This window comes from Centropristis striata, chromosome 20 (assembly GCF_030273125.1).
Source record: "Centropristis striata isolate RG_2023a ecotype Rhode Island chromosome 20, C.striata_1.0, whole genome shotgun sequence".
NCBI classification, from domain to species: Eukaryota; Metazoa; Chordata; class Actinopteri; order Perciformes; family Serranidae; genus Centropristis; species Centropristis striata.
The window spans coordinates 728,331-748,441 of NC_081536.1; the positions used below are offsets into that span (position 1 = coordinate 728,331).

The window sequence follows — 20,111 nt, forward strand, 5'->3', positions numbered from 1 at the left end:
TAGTGAAGCAGATAAATTATCGTACATAATTAGAGTGAAGTGACATTTAAACCTTTTCTCTCACATTGTTGACTGCTGCAGCAGAGCAATCACAACAACACCAGGCAAAGTTGTAATTACCTCTTTAGAGAGAAAAGGACTAAACGAATTTTAAAAAGATTAAATCCATTTTCTGTTTCCTGACCACTGCACATGCACTTCTATTCCCCCTAGATAAATGTTCCTAATCACCAGCGGCCTGGATATACAGTACCTGAGTGTGTTCAAAGGCCGTGTATGAGCTCCTGGGTTTCTCGGGGGAAATGGCCACATAGGCCCTCATTTTTAGCCAGTAAGCTAATTAAAGCGGCGGAGCAGATGGTGCAGACTTGGTCCGGACATAATGAGCCGGTGAGTGGCGAGACGAACCGGACATGGCAGGACAGCTGTGAGGGGTTGGTGAGGTGACCAGACTTCAGGCGTCTCCCAGGAGTGAAGCTTCACTCCGGCCAACAGCAGCAGAGTTACAACAGCCTGGAAACTTTTGAGGCTCTTAAAAGAAGCATCAGGCCCTGTTGGGATGGGAATCAAGAACTGGTTCCTTTTGAGAATCGGCTCCCAGGAATCTGATTCCCAGGAATTGTTTGTCTGCCTCCTTGACGATTCCGCTTACACTGCAAAAAAAGAAAAGTTGGGTGAACTCAAAATTTCAAGGCAACAAACTTCGATAAAATTTTAAGTTGGACAATTAAACTAAATATTTTAAGTTTTGTTTTTGAGTTTGCTCAACTCTGAATTTCTCTGGCACGATTGTTACGCTGCTATGAAATGTCAGTTCATGTTGTGACCACAATTTTGAGTTAGCATTGATACGCTAATGGCTACTCTTGTAGCTGTAACAAGCAGCGCCGCTAGCATCAGTTAGCTGCTAGCATCAGTTAGCCGCTAGCTTTCGCTTATGACCAAATTTCCCAACAAAGAAATAAGAGTTATCAGAACTATTGTCCCTTGTTGTGAACCCCAACTTAAAGATATAAGTAACAACAACTCACCAACTTGTTTTTGAGCAGACAACTGGCTTCCTTTGTTGTGCTAACTTACATTATTGCCCTAAATGTCAATAATTTATATTTCCAAGTTTTACCAACTTAAATCACTGTTTTAGGCCAAAAAATATGAGTCAGCTTTTTTGCAGTGTACCGGTTCCTCCTACGTCTGTAAGCCAGTCAGTGGCGACTTCACACATGCGGGATTCGTTTGCAGACTGGACGCTGAGGGGTTAGCATCTCTTGCTCTCTAACGTCAGCTGGGAGGGACTCAGTGCGTTTACATGCACAGTTTAATCGAGCTGTGCTTAAAAATCGATTTTTACGTCTAACAGGACTTCTGTCCTTGTCCCAGTTTACATGCAACTGAGAAAATCTAATAACTGACGGGAACGTGTCCTCCTCCTCAACACTGGGTGGAGATATGCATAGTTTCAGCGGGTTAATATGGCGCCTTTCCAGTTGACCTCAGTTTGATACTTTGTGCCGTCGCTACTGACCTGCTACTGCAACCTGCTACTGCGACCTGCTACTGCGACTGGCTTTCTTGGATGTTTTTGGAGTACTGCGACATTAGTCGGACTAACACGTTTACATGCACTTCAGTTGTCCAGTTATAGTCAGATTAAGGCAATAATTTGTTTTGTGTGTGTGTCATGTAAATGTACTGAGTGCTGTGGGAGGACTGTGCCGCTTGTGAGTGCTTTGGGATGCTGCTCATTACGAAGAGTAGGAACGAGTCTCCAAAAGTCTCCAGTAACACCAGAAAAAGTCGCTAGGTTTTTCTAGCCAGTCGCTTTTTTGAAAAAGAGTCGCTACAGGGGTCTGAAAAGTCGCTAAATATAGCAACAAAGTTGGCAAAACTTGTTGTTTTAACCAGTGTAGTTATGGCTCATTTATTCCTTTATTTTTCTGTTAATATTTCTGCACAAAAACTGTTGAAAAAAGTTGAAAAGTGCAGCTGTATTTTTGTTTAATATGTCCATTTTTACAGAAGCATTCTTTGTTTTATATCCAAATTAGTTTTGGAGTTCAAGTTCAAGTTGAATGCAAAGCACTTTAAATATTCCCAAATGTTAGTAGCCAAAGTGTTTTGGATAAATTGTGTGTTGTTGTTGTTTCAGTTGGGCTTAAAAGCCTTAACATTTAATTTTCTCTGGACCAATAAGAGTGGAACTGAGTAATTATTAGAGCATGCTGGATAATTATTCTGTCTAAGGATGAAGATATTAAAGAGTTAATGCAAACAAACCCATTTGTATATCGATAATGTAATAGGAATGATTAAATTCTTTACAATTCCCATCCCTTGGCCCTGTTTACTTTCTCCAGAACAACGTCTACAGGAAGTGAATAATGCCATGCCAACAGGGTGTTTTTTATTGTATTTTTTATCTCTCAATCATTCCATCTTGGCAGGTGGTTTTTTGGTAAACACCAAATCCTCAGCACCTGTTGCCAGAAGCTCTTCCTGTCTGCCAACTTTCACCAACCAAGCTCAAACTGACACTCTATCAGGCAAATAAATACCAAAAAAAAAGCTACAGCTGTGAAATAAACAACTGTGGCATTACCAAAAGTGGGTGTTTTTTCCTGGATGGAAGTTAAAGTGGAACACAACAAGAAAACAAGAAGCAGGAATTCCTAGAGGTGCAGCAGTACTTCAGATATCTCAGCCAGAAGAGATGCTCCGCGCTCCTGCAGCCAGGAAAAGGTCGAGAGCGGTGGAAGTCGGCGTTCCCAGGCGTGAAGAGGTGAAGTTTGAGGATGTCAGGCTGTTCCTGGTTGAGAGGAAGATGGGCCGCAGCAGGAGAAGCTTTCTGACCCAGCTGGCCAGGTCCAAGGGCTTCGCTGTGGAAGACGTCCTCAGGTTGGAGAAAGCTTAGCTTGCCATTTTGATGTTCGCTGGCTGAGCAGCTCGCTGCTAAAAGCTTTTCTGAATGTGAAGCTCGAGAGAGAGAACAAGCTGCTGCAGAGCTCAGAGTGTTTCTGTGTTAGGAAGCAGAACGGTTTGACCTCATGGTTCCACAGCCTTTATTCATCTGGTAAAACATGCTTGTGATGTTTAACAGCCAGGCCAATAAATTCAAGATAAAGACTTTTTTTTTTTTATGCCGAAAGGCCTAAAATCTTTTTTACAGGCTGCTGCAGAGCTCAGAGGATGCAGGAGTGTTTTCTGGCTAACACTTTACAATAACCATCTAATTCATGTTCATAGATGGTTTATAGAGCAATTATTAACCATTTACAAAGTGCTGTACATAAGTAATCTTTAAATGTTTTCAACCAATTTCTTAAAGGTATATGGATCATTTCAAAACCATTAGCATACTTAATATGGTGTTAAAAATGGGTAACACTTTACAATAACCATCGTTTATAAATGGTAAACAGATAGTTTATTAATGTTTAATCATCATTTATAAACTGTATATAGACCATTTCAAATGGGAAATACATATTTTTATTAATGTTTAACTAACTAAATCACTTATAAATGGTAACTAGATGGCATATTAATGTAAGTTTATAGTTACTTTACCATTAACAAACAATTAAACTATCATTAATAGTTTATTAATAGTTTTAGTTGCACTCATTATAACATTTTTAACACCATATTAAGTATGCTAATGGTTTTGAAATGATCCATATACCTTTAAGAAATTGGTTGAAAACATTTAAAGGTAACACTTTACAATAACCATCTAATTAATGTTCATAGATGGTTTATAGAGCAATTATTAACCATTTACAAAGTGCTGTACATAAGTAATCTTTAAATGTTTTCAACCAATTTCTTAAAGGTATATGGATCATTTCAAAACCATTAGCATACTTAATATGGTGTTAAAAATGTTATGAGTGCAACTAAAACTATTAATTATAGTTCAATTGTTTGCTAATGGTAAAGTAACTATAAATTTACATTAATATGCCATCTAGTTACCATTTGTAAGTGATTTAGTTAGTTAAACATTAATAAAAATATGTATTTCCCATTCTAAATGGCCTATATACAGTTTATAAATGATGATTAAACATTAATAAACTATCTGTTTACCATTTATAAATGATGGTTATTGTAAAGTGTTACCGTTTTCTGTGTTAGGAACCAGAACGGTTTGACCTGGTTGTTCCACAGCCTTTATTCATCTGGTTAAACATGCTTGTGATGTCTAACAGCCAGGCCAATAAATTCAAGATAGACTTTTTTTTATGCTGAAAGGCCTAAAATATATATTTCTTTCATCATAGTGTCGTTTCCCAGTCGTGTTCCTTTTGCACTCAGCTGCAAACATTCACATTTTGGACGAAGTTTGTGTGATTTAGCTTTAAAATGCTGTAGGTTATTCAATGATGACTTAGCTGCATCTAAATCCTTATCCATAGGCATATTCATATTACTGATGGCAGTTGGTATCACCAGAAGCCCCATGATGTGATTTTATCCTGATATTTGAGTCAAGATACAATATTATTGCCATTTTAAGCATTTTGCGACATTTTCATGTATTTTGAAGGGAGATACTTAGATTTATTAGGTATTCATGGGAAAAGCATTATATTATGTCAGGATTACAGTGTATCAAAATGATGTGTTTATGATGGGAGTCAATGGGACCAAAATGGGCCTTTTTGTTTGAGTGTTATGTGTATCTCCTATTCTATACACCTAGCAAAAGAGGAATTTTGGAATTTTTAAAATTATAATAAAAAACAAACCCTGGCCAAGTTTCATACAATTAGCCTTTAAACTGACTGATATATAGAGAATCAAAAACATAAAATTAGCTGAATGTACACGTTTGGTCCCAAAGGAGCCTCGAGGGTTAAACTTCACTGCTCTGAACTTTTTTGAATGATACTTAAAAAAAGCCGAACTTTGCAGCGTTGTTTCAACAACACGATGTCCTGACACACATGGTGCCTATAGAGTCCTTAGATCTTCTAGTTTCATATCATACCAGGATCTCCAGTATATAAGCTAAAATTGATACTTGGTGACCATGAATAGATCAACCTGGTCTCACAGGAAAAGTAAATGACAGTCATATCCCGTGGTCATAATAAATGTTGCCTTATATTTTCCTTTGCATTATCCATCTCAGCCCCAATAAGGTTATAATAACCAGGGGTCTCAGACTCAAATTACCTGGGGGCCGCTGGAGGCAGTATCCAAATGACCAAAAAAAGACACTAAATTACTTAAAAAATACACAAAATGACAAAAAGACAAAATTATTTACAAAAAAGACACAAAAATGACAGAAAAAAAATTACTTAAAAAAGACACAAAATGACCAAAAAAGACTGAACCCCCCCCCCCCCCCCCACTAAATTACTTTAAAAATACACAAAATGACAAAAAGACACAAAATGACCAAAAAATACACAGAATTACCAAAAAAGACACAAAATTATTTACAAAAAAGACACAAAATTACTTAAAAAAGACACAAAATAACAAAAAAAAAGACAGAATTACCAAAAAGGACACAAAATTACAAAGTTACCGACTATATCGCTAAAGACTCTTATATACTATTATTATCTAAAATATCCCTTTTTTTAGGAATACAGAACCAGATAAAATATGTGCACACTGAAAAAAGAAAATAGTTGAACCAACTTAATTGAATTGTTTCATTTGGTAACACCTAAATGAATTAAGTTCTTTCAAATTAATTTAAAATCAATTGTGTTAATCTAACTTATTAAATTAATTTGAAAGAACTTAATTAGGTGTTTCCAAATGAAACAATTCAATTAAGTTGGTTCTTTTTTCAGTGTAATACCCTTTACAGTGCTATTTGTGACCCAATCTCAAGATGTTTTGATTATTTTCCTTTGTGATGTTAATTGCCTGTTAATGTGTAATAAAGTAAAAAAAAAAAAATGGACAAGTGGTTGTTTTGCCAATCAAACAAACTAAAAGAAAAATGCCTTGGAAATGGTTATACTGTAGAAGATATAATGATAGTCTGTGCAGGAGTTTGGACCTCCAGCCTGGATGTTTACAGTAAATCTAGATCAGACGGTCTGTAAAGAGCAGCTCTGAAGGAGATATTCTCTGTTACTTTCTCTCTTTTTTCAGAAGTTCAGGTCCATAATTAGAGAGCCACTGTGGTAGTTAATTAGGACGGGGAGGGCATCCATCGTGACTCTGCTGCACCTTAGTGGATTCTCACCTGAACCATAACTCACAGCTCCTACATAAATACATTTAGGAAGGGGAGAAACTGGCTAAAGCAGCCACATCTAGCAGGGAACTAAAAACAGTGAAGAAGGTAACAGAGCACACCCAAACTTTTTAATGAGTTGGGCAAAAAGTTTTGTGTGAAGTCGCAGTTAAGTGGAGATGTTCTGTGAGCTTGTTCCTCCATGATGAATCGTCTATTGTGCTGTAATTACGGAAGCAGCGTGCCTTCTTGCTTTTTTTTCTGCGTCTCTGATTGAAAGTATCTTTTAAAATCCCAAACTGTGAACACAGCGACGTCCTCGGCTTGACATCCAGTCAGGCTGCTTTCAGGCTAGTGATACTCTCCTTTTTAAAAGTCCATTTAGTTTTTATGGGGGGCTGAGCAGCTTTAGACTTTGAGCTTCTTTGGTGAGCGTGTGTGTGTGTGTGTGTGTGTGTGTGTGTGTGTGTGTGTGTGTGTTTCTTTGCTTCTGAGGTTGCAAGAATCAATTTAACTTTTGAAAATTCACAGTAAGAGCACTTTTTCCAAATTTATCTTCCCTTAAGGTTAAAAACAAAGGCTGAAGTTAGCTTGTGATTTAGGTTTATAAAAGGATTCTTACAGTACAATAAGGTGTGTGTGTGTGTGTGTGTGTGTGTGTGTGTGTGTGTGTGTGTGTGTGTGTGTTTCTTCGCTTCTGAGGTTGCAAGAATTAATTCGACTTTAAAAATTTCACAGTAAGGGCAGTTTATTTCAAATTTATCTTCCCTCATGTTTTAAAAAAAAGGTTGAAGTTAGCTTGTGATTTAGGTTGATAAAAGGGTCCTCACAGGTACAGAACAACAACGTGTGTGTGTGTGTGTGTGTGTGTGTGTGTGTGTGTGTGTGGGTCTTCGCTTCTGAGGTTGCAAGAAACAATTTGACTTTTAAAAAATTCACAGTAAGGGCAGTTTTTCCAAATTTATCTTCCCTTATGGTTAAAAACGAAGGCTGAAGTTAGCTTGTGATTTAGGTTGATAGAGGGTCCTCACAGGTATAGTACAACAACACCTGTGTGTGTGTGTGTGTGTGTGTGTGTGTGTGTGTGTCTTAGCTTCTAAGGTTGTAAAATTCACAGTAAGGGCAGTATTTCCCCAAATGTATCTTCCCTTATGGTTAAACACAAAGGTTGAAGTTAGCTTGTGATTTAGGTTGATAAAAGGGTCCTCACAGGTATAGTACAACAACACGTGTGTGTGTGTGTGTTTCTTTGCTTCTGAGGTTGCAAGAATTTATTTGACTTTTAAAAAAACACAGTAAGGGCAGTTTTTCCAAATGTATCTTCCCTTATGGTTAAACAAAAAGGTTGAAGTTAGCTTGTGATTTTGGTTAATAAAAGGGTCCTCACAGGTACAGTACAACAAGACGTGTGTGTGTGTGTGTGTGTGTGTGTATGTGTGTGTGTGTGTGTGTGTGTGTGTGTGTGTGTGTGTGTGTGTGTGTGTGTGTGTGTGTCTCAGAGAGCCTGCCAGCCGTGCGCCAGCTTGGCCGTGGCAGCATTCCCAGAAACACAGCTTGAGCGCTCCTACGGTTACACTTGGCTTGATACAATAGTTTGAGCCCAACGACAGGAAGTAGAGCGTGCTGCCTCAAACTGACGCCGACAAAACTGATATCAGCTGCAGTTTGATAGCAACACCTCCGTATCTAGTCTTACACAAGTTATAGGCACGCTGCCGCCAGCATATGGTCACATACACTGTGTGCATTCCCCCTGTGCATAAAGAACACACACACACACACACACACACACACACACACACACACACACAGTCTAATCCAGTAGTTCTCAACCTTTTTGAGTCGCGACCCCCAATTTAACATGCATGTTGTCTGTGACCCCCACTCACTGAACACAATCTCACACGCACAGTTCAGATCACCCAAAAAAGAAACAAAATGACCAAAAAAAAAACAAAATGACCAGAAAAGACACAGAATGACCAAAAAAGACACAAAATGACAAAAAATAGGAAACAAAATGATCAAAAAAAGGAAACAAAATGACCAGAAAAGACACAAAATGACCAAAAAAAGACACAAATTGACCAAAAAAGACACAAAATGATAAAAAAAGACACAAAATGACCAAAAAAGACACAAAATGACGAAAAATAGGAAACAAAATGACCAAAAAAAGACACAAAATGACCAAAAAAGACACAAAATGATAAAAAAGACACAAAATGACCAAAAAAAGACACAAATTGACCACAAAATGAGCAAAAAAGACACAAAATGACCAAAAAAAGACACAAAATGACCAAAAAAAGACACAAAATGACCAAAAAGAGCCACAAAATGACCAGAAAAGACACAAAATGATGAAAAAAGACACAAAATGACGAAAAATAGGAAACAAAATGACCAGAAAAGACACACATTGACCACAAAATGAGCAAAAAAGACACAAAATGACCAGAAAAGACACAAAATGACGAAAAAAGAAATCATCCCCAGAAATCATCTCGCGACCCCAATTGGGGTCCCGACCCCCAGGTTGAGAACAGCTGGTCTAACACACTCACACGTCTCCCCTCGGCCTGATTTCACGTCTGATCACATGAACATGGATCAGATATCGACATATTTGTCTCGGCTGATTGATGAATGTTCTTCCACCAATGACTGATGTGACTGAAGTCAGTTTTAGGTTGGATGTTTGACGTCTTCTTACCGTGTTTGCAGCAGCAGAGCTGTGAGCTGCATGTTTAACTCCAGGAGGGTTTCAGCAGCGTCTTCTTCTTCTTCTTCTGCTGTGTTTGCATCCCAACACGTCTTCCTGCTATCTCTCCCCGTCATCAGCCATCAACCGTGGCAGAAATAACCACTGGAGCTGCTTTATGCTGGTTGTGGAAGTCAGATATGCTAGAAAACATAAAGCTGTCGTGTTTGGTTCATAACTTCAGCACACAGCTCAGTTTTGTGTCTTTTTTGGTCATTTTGTGTTCTTTTTAGTTGTTTTCTGTCTTTTTTTTGTTCACGTTTTTGTGATTTTTTCAAGTTATTTTGTGTCTTTTTTTTGTTCATTTTTTTTGTGATTTTTTAAAGTTATTTTGTGTCTTTTTTCTGTCATTTTGTGTCTTTTTTTGGGTCATTTTGTGTTCTTTTTAATTGTTTTCTGTCTTTTTTTTTGTTCACTTTTTTGTGATTTTTTAAAGTTATTTTGTGTCTTTTTTTTGTTCATTTTTTTTGTGATTTTTTTAAGTTATTTTGTGTCTTTTTTCTGTCATTTTGTGTCTTTTTTTGGGTCATTTTGTGTCCTTTTTAGTTATCAAGTGTCTTTTTTTTGTCATTTTGTGTCTTTTTTTAAGTAATTTAGGTTTTTTTCTGTCATTTTGTGTGATTTTTTTAGTTATTTTGTGTTTTTTCTCTCATTTTGTGTCTTTTTTAAGTAATTTAGGTTTTTTTCTGTCATTTTTTGTGATTTTTTAAAGTTATTTTGTGTCTTTTTTCTGTCATTTTGTGTCTTTTTTTGTGTCATTTTGTGTCCTTTTTAGTTATCAAGTGTCTTTTTTTTGTCATTTTGTGTCTTTTTTAAGTAATTTAGGTTTTTTTCTGTCATTTTGTGTGATTTTTTTAGTTATTTTGTCTTTTTTCTCTCATTTTGTGTCTTTTTTAAGAAATTTAGTTTTTTTTCTGACGTTTTGTGTCTTTTTTAAGTAATTTAGTTTTATTTCTGTCAATTTGTGTCTTTTTTTTTGTAATTTTGTGTCTTTGGTCATTGTGATAGTGCCTCCAGCAGCACCCAGGTAATTTGAGTTTGAGCTCTAAAGTAACGGTAAATAAAACCATAAAAATGGGTCGTATGCATGTCCAGAAACCTCTCACAGCGCTGTACTGGCTCCAGAAGCTTATGAGCTGGGTGAACCTGACCAGCGTCTTCAGAAACTGCAATAAAAGAATCAAAAGGATATGAAAATGACATTATGATGCAGAGTTGTAAAGAGTCAGATCTGTCTGCAAGACGACAAGCTAACAACTTGTGGATGGATCCGTAATAACGGGGATTCTTTGCACGACAATATCAATGCTGATAGGAACACACAAGGGTTGTCAAAAGTATCAATACTCAAAAAAGTATCGATACTAAAACGTTGTATCCAGATATGATACTCATTTTCAAAGTATCGAGTATCTGAAGCTTGTTATCATAGTTGCAGTTTCTTTTTGCACAGCTGATTTTATTATAAATATTTAACCTGTGGTTCTGTTCATTTTTACATGTTGCATTTTTCTTTTTCATTTCTTTTCATTTTTGGGGCTTAAAGACGCAAAAATCTGAAACCACCCTCCAAAGTGTAAAAGTGTAATCCTCTCCTCCGTAGCGTGTCGTCTACACTGACAAGACACAAAACTCTGATCTGATCTGCTCACGTCACGTATGTGTTTACGTCACATACATGCTCCAGGACAGGAAATAAAGAAACGTGGGATTATTTCCATGGTGGGACCTTCAAGCTGCTCTGGCAGCTCTAATAAACTTACAGGAGTCTTTCCACCAAATGTCCAGGATATGTACAGATAGTATTAGTGAACAGAGAAGGATCTGGAATTACCTCCATCACATTCTGGATGCAGCGATTGGTGGGAGGAGCCAGACGGCTGTGAACGAGACCTGGGAGATCTAGTGATGGAGGAGAACTTTGTGGAAGGAGTAGCTGATGAAAATGTGTGGCGTGAAAACTTCTGCATGCCCAAAGATGCTCTTATGATGATTGTGATAAAGTCTATTGAAGCCCCGGGAAAAGAATGGAATGAAGGAAGCAGGCAGGCTCCATGCTTCTTTTTCTTCTTCTTCTTCTTCCTCTTCCATTTTTTCACTCTTTTAATAGTTATTATTGTCAAGTATATCATGTTTAATATGAATAAAATAAATAGTAGTAGTAGTAGTAGTAATAATAATAATAATAATAATAATAATAATGTTATTTTCTTCCTCTTCCATTTTTTGCCTTTAATAGTTATTATTGTCAAATATATCATGTTTAATATATATATAAAAGAAGTACGAGTACTATTAGTAGTAGTAGTAGTAGTAGTAGTAGTAGTAGTAGTAGTAATAATAATAATAATGATAATAATAATAATAATATCATCATCATCATCATCATCATCATCAATATTTTAATGTTTGTATGATGTCAAATGATAGGAGAAATAGAGCAAATCACCCTATGATAGAAAGCAGGAGTACCAGAGGCACAGACTCACTAGGCCTGTGACTAACAGGCCTGAAAACGCTCGTCTAAAAGAGGAATAAAAAGTGAAGACGCAACGCCACTTTTGCGTCTTCTGTTCAGACCGTCATCATGTAAACATAGCCTGAGTTAGCCTTAGAACACACATTTCACAGCGCTGTACTGGCTCCAAAAGCTGGAGAAAAAAAAAATCCCCAGCTCACCTTCTTGTTTTACCTGTGACTCACACAACCCCACACTGTCTGAGCAGCCATGCGTCCTGCAGCACATGAGCTCTGAGGACATTACTATATTACATGTTAATGTTCCCTGGGGAGACTCTTGGTTTTAAAGAGTCTGTAAAAAGGGGTAAAGAAAAGAGAATAGAGAGTTTTGCTCTCACTAAAGCCACATGCACATAACTTCAAGAAATAAAAAAGCTTATCAGGGGAAAGATTTAGCAAATAATCAATTAGTCATTCCCTCATGTTGTTTATTATGAAGTTATGTAACTTGTTGGTTGATTTGGCATGGAAGCAGCTCTCCTCCAGTCAATGAAATTTTAATTTAATGCCATTCATTTCAGATATTGATTATTCTAATGAATTTACTACTACAAGGATAATGTATGTCTCAGTAAAGATTCCTCATGGGAGTATACGGATCTAAAAGCAAACAAGAAAAAACTAAGGATGGCGTTTGGAAGAAACCTGCCAACTCCAACATCTATAACGTTAACCATCAGTTAATACATCAATTGCTCTGTTTTTATACATATTCCAGTATTTACAGTCATGGAAACAAATATTAGACCACCTTGTTTCCTTCAATTTTTTGTTCATTTTAATGGCTGGTACAACTAAAGATAGGCTACATTTGTTTGGACTAATACAATGATAATTGTAATTAGTTAATTTAAGAGCTGATATCTAGACATTTTCCATGGTTTTCTTGATAATAACCAACATCAATATCGTCATAGTTTTGGTTTTTTATAACGGATGCTTTTATTTTGAAAAGACAAAAAGTTAGTAAGGCTAAATCAACTGATATTAAACTGTAAAGAAAACGTGAAGGAGTTCAATGTTTTATGTTTTAGCCCCCCAAGATACATGAGGTTAGTGTTCACAGTAATCTTGCATATTTAAGTTTGTTTTGTGTTTAAATAAGTTTTGGATCAAATTAAACTCAGTAATTAATGCTAGCAAGGTTTGATGCAGTTAGCTAGTTTTGCTCCAATTAATACTCTTGTATTTCTGTGTGTTTTATAATTGTTTTTGCAACTTTCAGTTTGCTTTATCCGACTTAATTATCAGCTCATTGGCTTATTGCAGGGGTGGGCAATTAATTTTCCCAAGGGGCCACATGACCAATACCATTCTGCTCAATATTAATTTAATCGCTTTATAAAATACAGTAAATTATCTGGTTTTGAGCTGCTACTGATAGGAACACATGTTATGATAAGACTGTTAATGTGAAGTAAATCAAATATAGCAGTAAAAAGTAGTAAATACTCCAATCACTATATCACTTTAACATTTATAACTATAAATGACCTTAAGCAAGGTTCTTATTGGTGTATTTGTACTATATAGCTTGTTTTTTTCATGTTTGTACATTTTCTAGGTGTTTTACAATGTTGTGATGCTTTTATTTTGAAAAGGCGCCGTCCAGTGTGAAACGGGTGCTTTTATTTTGAAAGGCTGTGACAGGATATAACAGGTAGAACGGTAAAAAAAATTAAAACGAATGGTAAATAACAGCAAGTGCGTCGTAATTAATATAAAGTTGATATAAAGTATCTAAAAGGCTTCTATAGTGGCTGACTGACAGGACACAAGGTTTGTTAAAGTTTATTTTATTCTGTCATATATTTTAGTGGCTATATTTGTTGTCTTAACTATAGTAAAAGTGCTTGTTAGCTCTTACGGTGGATTCACAAGGTGACCAAAGAATATCTGATTTTTATGTTCATGGAGCTACAATATTAAATAAATCTTGTGAACTAACTAATCGATCATCGATTAATTATTATTTTTTCTGCTTCTTCTAATATAATATATATAATAAGTAACAGAATAATTAACCCTTTGATGCACAACATGGGTCAAAAATGACCCGCATTCATTCTCTTCATGTTATTTCATGCTGCTGCATGTTTCTTTGCTCTATCTTTTGAATTTGATTTATTTCATGATTGAATATTTAAAGTATTGTTTGGATATCTTGTTTTTCATTACAACAGATCATTATTTCCATTTTTCCCTTCATACTTTATGAAGAAAAACGTTTTCTCTCAAGTTAATTGAGGAAAACCTGGAATTCTCAAAGATGAATTTAATTTATTGCAAAGCTATAGAACATAAAAACTCAGTCGGGTCACTATTGTGCATCAAAGGGTTAATATAGGTCAGGGTTACTTTAATACTTTGGTTTTAGGGTCATAACTTGCACACAACCATGCTCTTATGGACGCTTCCATGCGTTGGTTTTTAGTAACTAAATGTCCCATCATCCACGGGGCCAACCAAAGGTCTCATCAGCTTCTTCCTTCATGTTCACTGTGGTTTGTTGTTGTCTCAACTCATCAACGCTAGTTGGTGCTCCAGTATAATCGCTCCTCCTGAAACTCATCCAGGGAGAAACGTTCCGCGCTGCAAAAATAAGTGCCATTAAAATGCGTCAATTTTTTTAACGCGTTAAAGTCCTGGCCCTAATTATTATTATATTATGTTACATGTAACCTCCTTTTTAAAAAATTTTTAAATACATGAAAAGTTTATTTTACTTTTAAAACGTTTTAATACACGTTTCATACAGTATAATTGAAATCTATTGATTTACAAACTATAATACTGGTCACGTGATGAATGCTGGCACAATAAAGATACATAGTTAATTCAATAAAATTATTAAATGAAATATGAATCTAATAAAGACCAGTGGTGCAGTGGAGGGTATTCTGGAAATACCCACCTCTTCTTCTGGCATTTTACAGTATATCCTCCTATCAGCCAAAGAGCCACTGGAAGATATAGGAGCGTCTATCCACTTCCTCCTCAGTAACCTACCTAGATACCTAGTCATTCACCTACCACATTACCTACCACTACACCACTAATAAAGACGTGTTACAGGATTAACTGTTTTAGTGTCTATAGATTACAGTTTCTTAGGTCAATATATATGTTTCATGCCATTGAGCTACCATCTATGCCATTTATCTTTCTGGCATTCCTCTGCAGTATGCTAAGATATTAAAACATACATGAAACCTCCTAATGGAGTAAAGGTTTGTTGTGGCCGTGCTGCATCTTTGATCTGTTGGTTTCCACTGGAAGGAACAGACGAGTAGCTGCTGACTCCAGAGAGTTCTCCCTATCAGAGCTCGTTGACTTTAGCCTGTCCTTGTGTCTGACCCAGTCCCTCTGATTCCTGATTCCAGGAAGTACAGTCTGGTGCTGGGCTTGCATTCTTGCTCATTTGCATGTCAATCTGCCGTTTTACATTCTGCACGAGATAAGGATCCAGATCCAGGGTCTGGATTATATCTGGGTAAACATGACACGAGGAGAGTGCTTCTTCCCTATGATCTTAATCTTGTTCCAGCAGAGCAACTCAACCCCTTGTGATTTTAGAGCGAGAGCCCCGAGAGCCAAATCTCTATTACTGTGGTTAGACAACTGTTCACGGCGTGTGAATTTAAGCTTTGGGAGATAATAGCTGTGTCCCTTAGATACCACAAATGTGTCAGTCTGAGAGGCTCTTTGTCCAGGCCTTTGTGATGGGAAGGCTTTAAAAAAACAAAACACGGACCGTCGCTGGACGGACCGGTACGCCGACGAGATAGAGGATTAGTTTCGCCAGTGATTTGGCCAATTAGGCCTCAGCCTGAGCTCTGCTGGGACTTCCCTTAAAGAGTCTTTCCACTGATTTACCACCACGCCAGGAGAGGAAGAGGAGGAGCGTGCCGAGGGTAATTATGCACGGCTGGGCGCCCTGATTGGGTATGCTAGTTAGACTCCGTGGCAGGAAGCAGAGAGGAGGAGGCTGCGATGGAGGAAAAATAAAAAAAAAGTGTGTTGAGAGAGTCTGAGCAGAGCCGGAGGAGGCGCCGGTTGAATGAGTTCAGCTATCAAACAGCGGAGGGAGGCGCTGGGGGTCTGTGCTGATTGTTGTTCACCCAGTGTTGATCCCCAAACAGCACCAGTAAGACCACGAGGCTGAGATCTGAGCTGCATTTCAAAAGCCTCACTTGAACCTTCTGGACTCTCTAAAGACTGCTGAGACAGAGAGGAAAGTTTTTTGTGGTAAATCAAGCAGTGAAGGAACTCTTTCAATCAGTCAATTCAAGGAGTCTCCGGAATCCGGATCCATTAATACACCATCAAGGCTTTTTGTCATCTTATTTTCTTGCATTAAGAGACATTTAATTCACTTAAAAGCTCTGAACACATTAGAAGTCTTTTTTTTTTCCACCTGAGCAATTTATTTATTTCTGTTTTTGTCTTTGTTTCTCTCAGTGGTTTGGCAAGATGAGGCAGAGGAAAAGGCATAAAAATGAAATGTCACATGCTTCCTAACACCAACCACAAGATACACACACATGTTTTATCAGAATGATAACGGTGGAGGAATTATATCTAGAATGGATGGATGGATGGATAATTAGTAGAGTTGGGAAAAAAATCCATACAGCATAGTATCACGATGTTTTGCGTGGCAATATTATATCGTTTCATGGCCGCCAAGTATCGATATTAAGTATTGCGATGGCTGGTGGACAGGCAGTATTTTCACCATTTTTGTTTTTTCTGGAGGCCTTAGCGGGCTCACTTTTATGAATATACTGGAGCTACTGGTTTCATCTGAAACGGGGTCATTCCCAGTGTTCCCGGGATCTATGTTTTTTAGAAAAAAGGTCCTATGTTCCCCTTTTTTCCCCAAAACAGGTCCTATGTTCCCCTTTTTTTTCATGAAAAGGGTCCTATGTTCCCCATTTCTCATGAAAAAGGTCCTATGTTCCCCTTTTTTCATGAAAAAGGTCCTATGTTCCCCATTTTTCATGAAAAGGGTCCTATGTTCCCCATTTTTCATGAAAAAGGTCCTATGTTCTCCATTTTCCCCCAAAACGGGTCCTATGTTCCCCTGTAGCAATACATACCGGGGAAAATAGGACCCTTTTCCAGAAAAAAGGTCCTATGTTCCCCATTTTTCATGAAAAAGGTCCTATGTTCCCCTTTTTTCATGAAAAGGGTCCTATGTTCCCCATTTTTCATGAAAAAGGTCCTATGTTCCCCTTTTTTCATGAAAAGGGTCCTATGTTCCCCATTTTTCCCCAAAACGGGTCCTATGTTCCCCATTTTTCATGAAAAAGGTCCTATGTTCCCCTTTTTTCATGAAAAAGGTCCTATGTTCCCCTTTTTTCCCCAAAACGGGTCCTATGTTCCCCATTTTTCATGAAAAAGGTCCTATGTTTCCCTTTTTTCATGAAAAGGGTCCTATGTTCCCCTTTTTTCCCCAATACGGGTCCTATATTCCCCTGTAGCAATACATACCGGAGAGCATAGGACCCTTTTCCGGAAAAAAGGTCCTATGTTCCCCGCAATCTATCAATCTTTACTGTAGACTCAGAAATTTGCACAGCAGCTACTTTCTGGTTACCTAGCTCACACAAGCTATTTCATCAATAAAATAAAAATAAGAAATCAAAGAAATATAAATCATGTAAAATGTGTAAATAAAATGGGTAAGATAAATGAATAAAATGAATAAAACTTTTGGAAGAATTAATTCAATAATTGAATAATCCGCTTTTGTTTTCCAACCATTTACTTAAAATCAATAGATGTTTTGGGTTAGGGTTAGGCCTGTTTGCCATGGAATTTGGCAGTAATGGTGGAAAAAAGTAACAGACCGGGGAACATAGGACCCTTTTTGGGAAAAACAGGGAAAAATGTCCTATGTTCCCAAAGAGGGGAACATAGACACGCTCCCATATGAAACTAGGAGATCTAAGAAATCTATTAACATGTGTGTCAGGATATCATGGTGGGAATTTGTCGAAATAACGCTGAAAATGTAGTTTTTTTTATGTTTCATTGAAAAAAATTCAGAGCAGTGAAGCTTAAAATTGAGTAAAGTTTGATAAAATGCTGCAGTTGTTGTCGTCCAACATGTTTGATATCAGTTCAGTTCAGTTTGACTGAATACTTAAAATAAATAAAAAGACTGAAGTGAGATGAACAGACTGAGAATTTTCTCCTATTTGTGAACACAAAATGCAGTTAAACAGTTACTCACCATATTGTATCATGACTCAAGTATCTGTTGAGTCACACCTCTAATAATTAGTTATTGTGCCTTATTTATCTTGCATTTATAAAGTCTGGCTCCATCTGCATTCTTCACTGGGTTTGTTCCAATGAAAAATCCTACTCGGTCTTAACTTATTAAAATGTTATGAATAATGTGAACAATAGCTGAGTCAATGTTCAGACCAGGAGATAAGTTAGATCAGATAATAACACAATAACAATCCACCACAACTTCTTTGTTCTGCAGGTTAAATTAATGTTTTTGTCAGAGGAGTCTGGTGGCTTTAGGAACACTTCTGGGAAGCTGCATAGTGATTTAAAAATCTCAATCTGAGTTTGAGTTTCCCCATTGGCTGTTGTTCCCTCAAAATAAAAAATGGTGACGGGTACGGCTGGGCAGTATATCGGTATTACAAGTTATACCGATATATTTTAGAGGGAGATATGTAGCTGAGACAATACCGCCATATTGATATATCATATATTTTGATGTTGCCTTAACTGATGGCCGCTACTTGTTACTAGGGTTGTCACCATACTAAACTGTTCAACTCGATACCGATACTCAGGGAAATATTCAATACTCGATACCATTTTCGATGCCACAAGGATACACTGCAAAAAAGTTGCAACTTGTATTTTTTGGCCTAAAACAGTGATTTAAGTTGGTAAAACTTGGAAATATAAATTATTGACATTCAGGACAATAATGTAAGTTAGCACAACAAAGGAAGCCAGTTGTCTGCTCAAAAACAAGTTGGTGAGTTGTTGTTACTTATATCTTTAAGTTGGGGTTCACAACAAGGGACAATAGTTCTGATAACTCTTATTTCTTTGTTGGGAAATTCGGTCATTAGCGAAAGCTAGCGGCTAACTGATGCTAGCGGCTAACTGATGCTAGCGGCTAACTGACGCTAGCGGCTAACTGAAGCTAGCGGCTAACTGATGCTAGCAGCTAACTGATGCTAGCAGCTAACTGATGCTAGCGGCGCTGCTTGTTACAGCTACAAGAGTAGCCATTAGCGTATCAATGCTAACTCAAAGTTGTGGTCGCAACATTAGCTGACATTACAATCGTGTTGAGTTGACAAAAATCAGAATTCAGAGTTGAGCAAACTCGCTATTCCATGGATATTTGTTCCTATTGGTTTGTTCCAAGTCACGTGACTTTCAAGGTCCCGGCGGTCAGAACAAAAAACATGGCGGACAGTTCTCTCATTTTTAGTGAAAAAATCAATATTTTGACTTAGTTTCTGCATAAAAATGGATTTTGATCACATTTCTAGCGAGAAATATATGTTTTATTTTCTAAATATTCACTCAGTGAATGTACATAATCACTTTGTATGTTGGAATAGCCACGGGATATGACTGGCATTAACTTGCATTGTAGCCAAATCCGTGTCAGTTTCACGGAAATTTGAGTGATTCCGTGGCTATTCCACGGATTCCCGTGAGACCAGGTTGGTAAATTGAGGGTGCCTTGGTGCAAGAATGTCTGTATGGACTCCTGTAGTTTCCATACAGATGCTCGAAACTCGAAACAGGAACTTGAACTCTAAATGATGCACGCTTCCATTCTGAGCTTTAACAGAAAGAAGTAAAACCAGGAAGTGAACATTTAACCTTCTGACGTCTGTTTTCCTTCCGTCTCCTCAGCGATGAGGTCACTCACGTGGTGTCGGAGGACAACCAGGCTTCGTCTCTGTGGACGTGGCTGAAGCAGAAGAATCTACCCAACGTGCATGTGTTGGACATCAGCTGGTTCACCGACAGCATGAGGGAGGGGCGACCTGTTGCCATGGAGACCAGACACCTCATTCAGGTCAGTGACAGATATCTAGAATGATATAATAGCACTAGAGGGCACTACGAACCAAACAGGAAGCGTTCCACAACAGAAATGAAATGCACATGCAGGATTTTAGCCAGTGGCGGTTCTAAACAGGGGCCTCTGCTGTGGCCCCTGTGTCAAATTAATAATAAAATGATCAATTTATAACAATTCTTACCTATTTTCTCTTCAAACAATATCTCATTGTGCACAAAAGGAGCCCAAAATGTTTCCATTGTGTAGTTAAATAAAAGCAATAAAAGCTTGTAAAAAGATCATTACTCTCACTTTCAAAAAAAAAAAAAAAAGTAATTGTGCACAAAGATGAGAAATATCATTGTCGTACAAAAATAACTGTCTCATTGTTTCAACCAGTGTATTTGTATCTTCCAAATACACTTCAATGAGATTTTTAAATAAGCTAAAATAAAGATTTTGAATGCTTAAATATAATCTTTGCAGTTTTTAAATGTGTCCCTCTGATAAAACACTGGCCCCACAGTAAAACTGGTCTAGAACCACTGATTTGA

The 20,111-nt window shown here is 37.3% G+C and overlaps 1 protein-coding gene across 1 annotated transcript in view; it reads left to right on the top strand.

Annotated features, from left to right (window-relative positions):
* The first annotated feature begins 2,710 nt into the window (after nt 1-2,710).
* dntt (deoxynucleotidyltransferase, terminal) overlaps nt 2,711-20,111 on the top strand; it is a 197,702-nt gene continuing 180,301 nt past the window's right edge. The window contains exons 1-2 of the mRNA XM_059359923.1: nt 2,711-2,895; nt 19,407-19,572. Coding sequence (XP_059215906.1) covers nt 2,711-2,895; nt 19,407-19,572 — 351 coding nt within the window. The remainder of the gene's footprint in view (nt 2,896-19,406; nt 19,573-20,111) is intronic.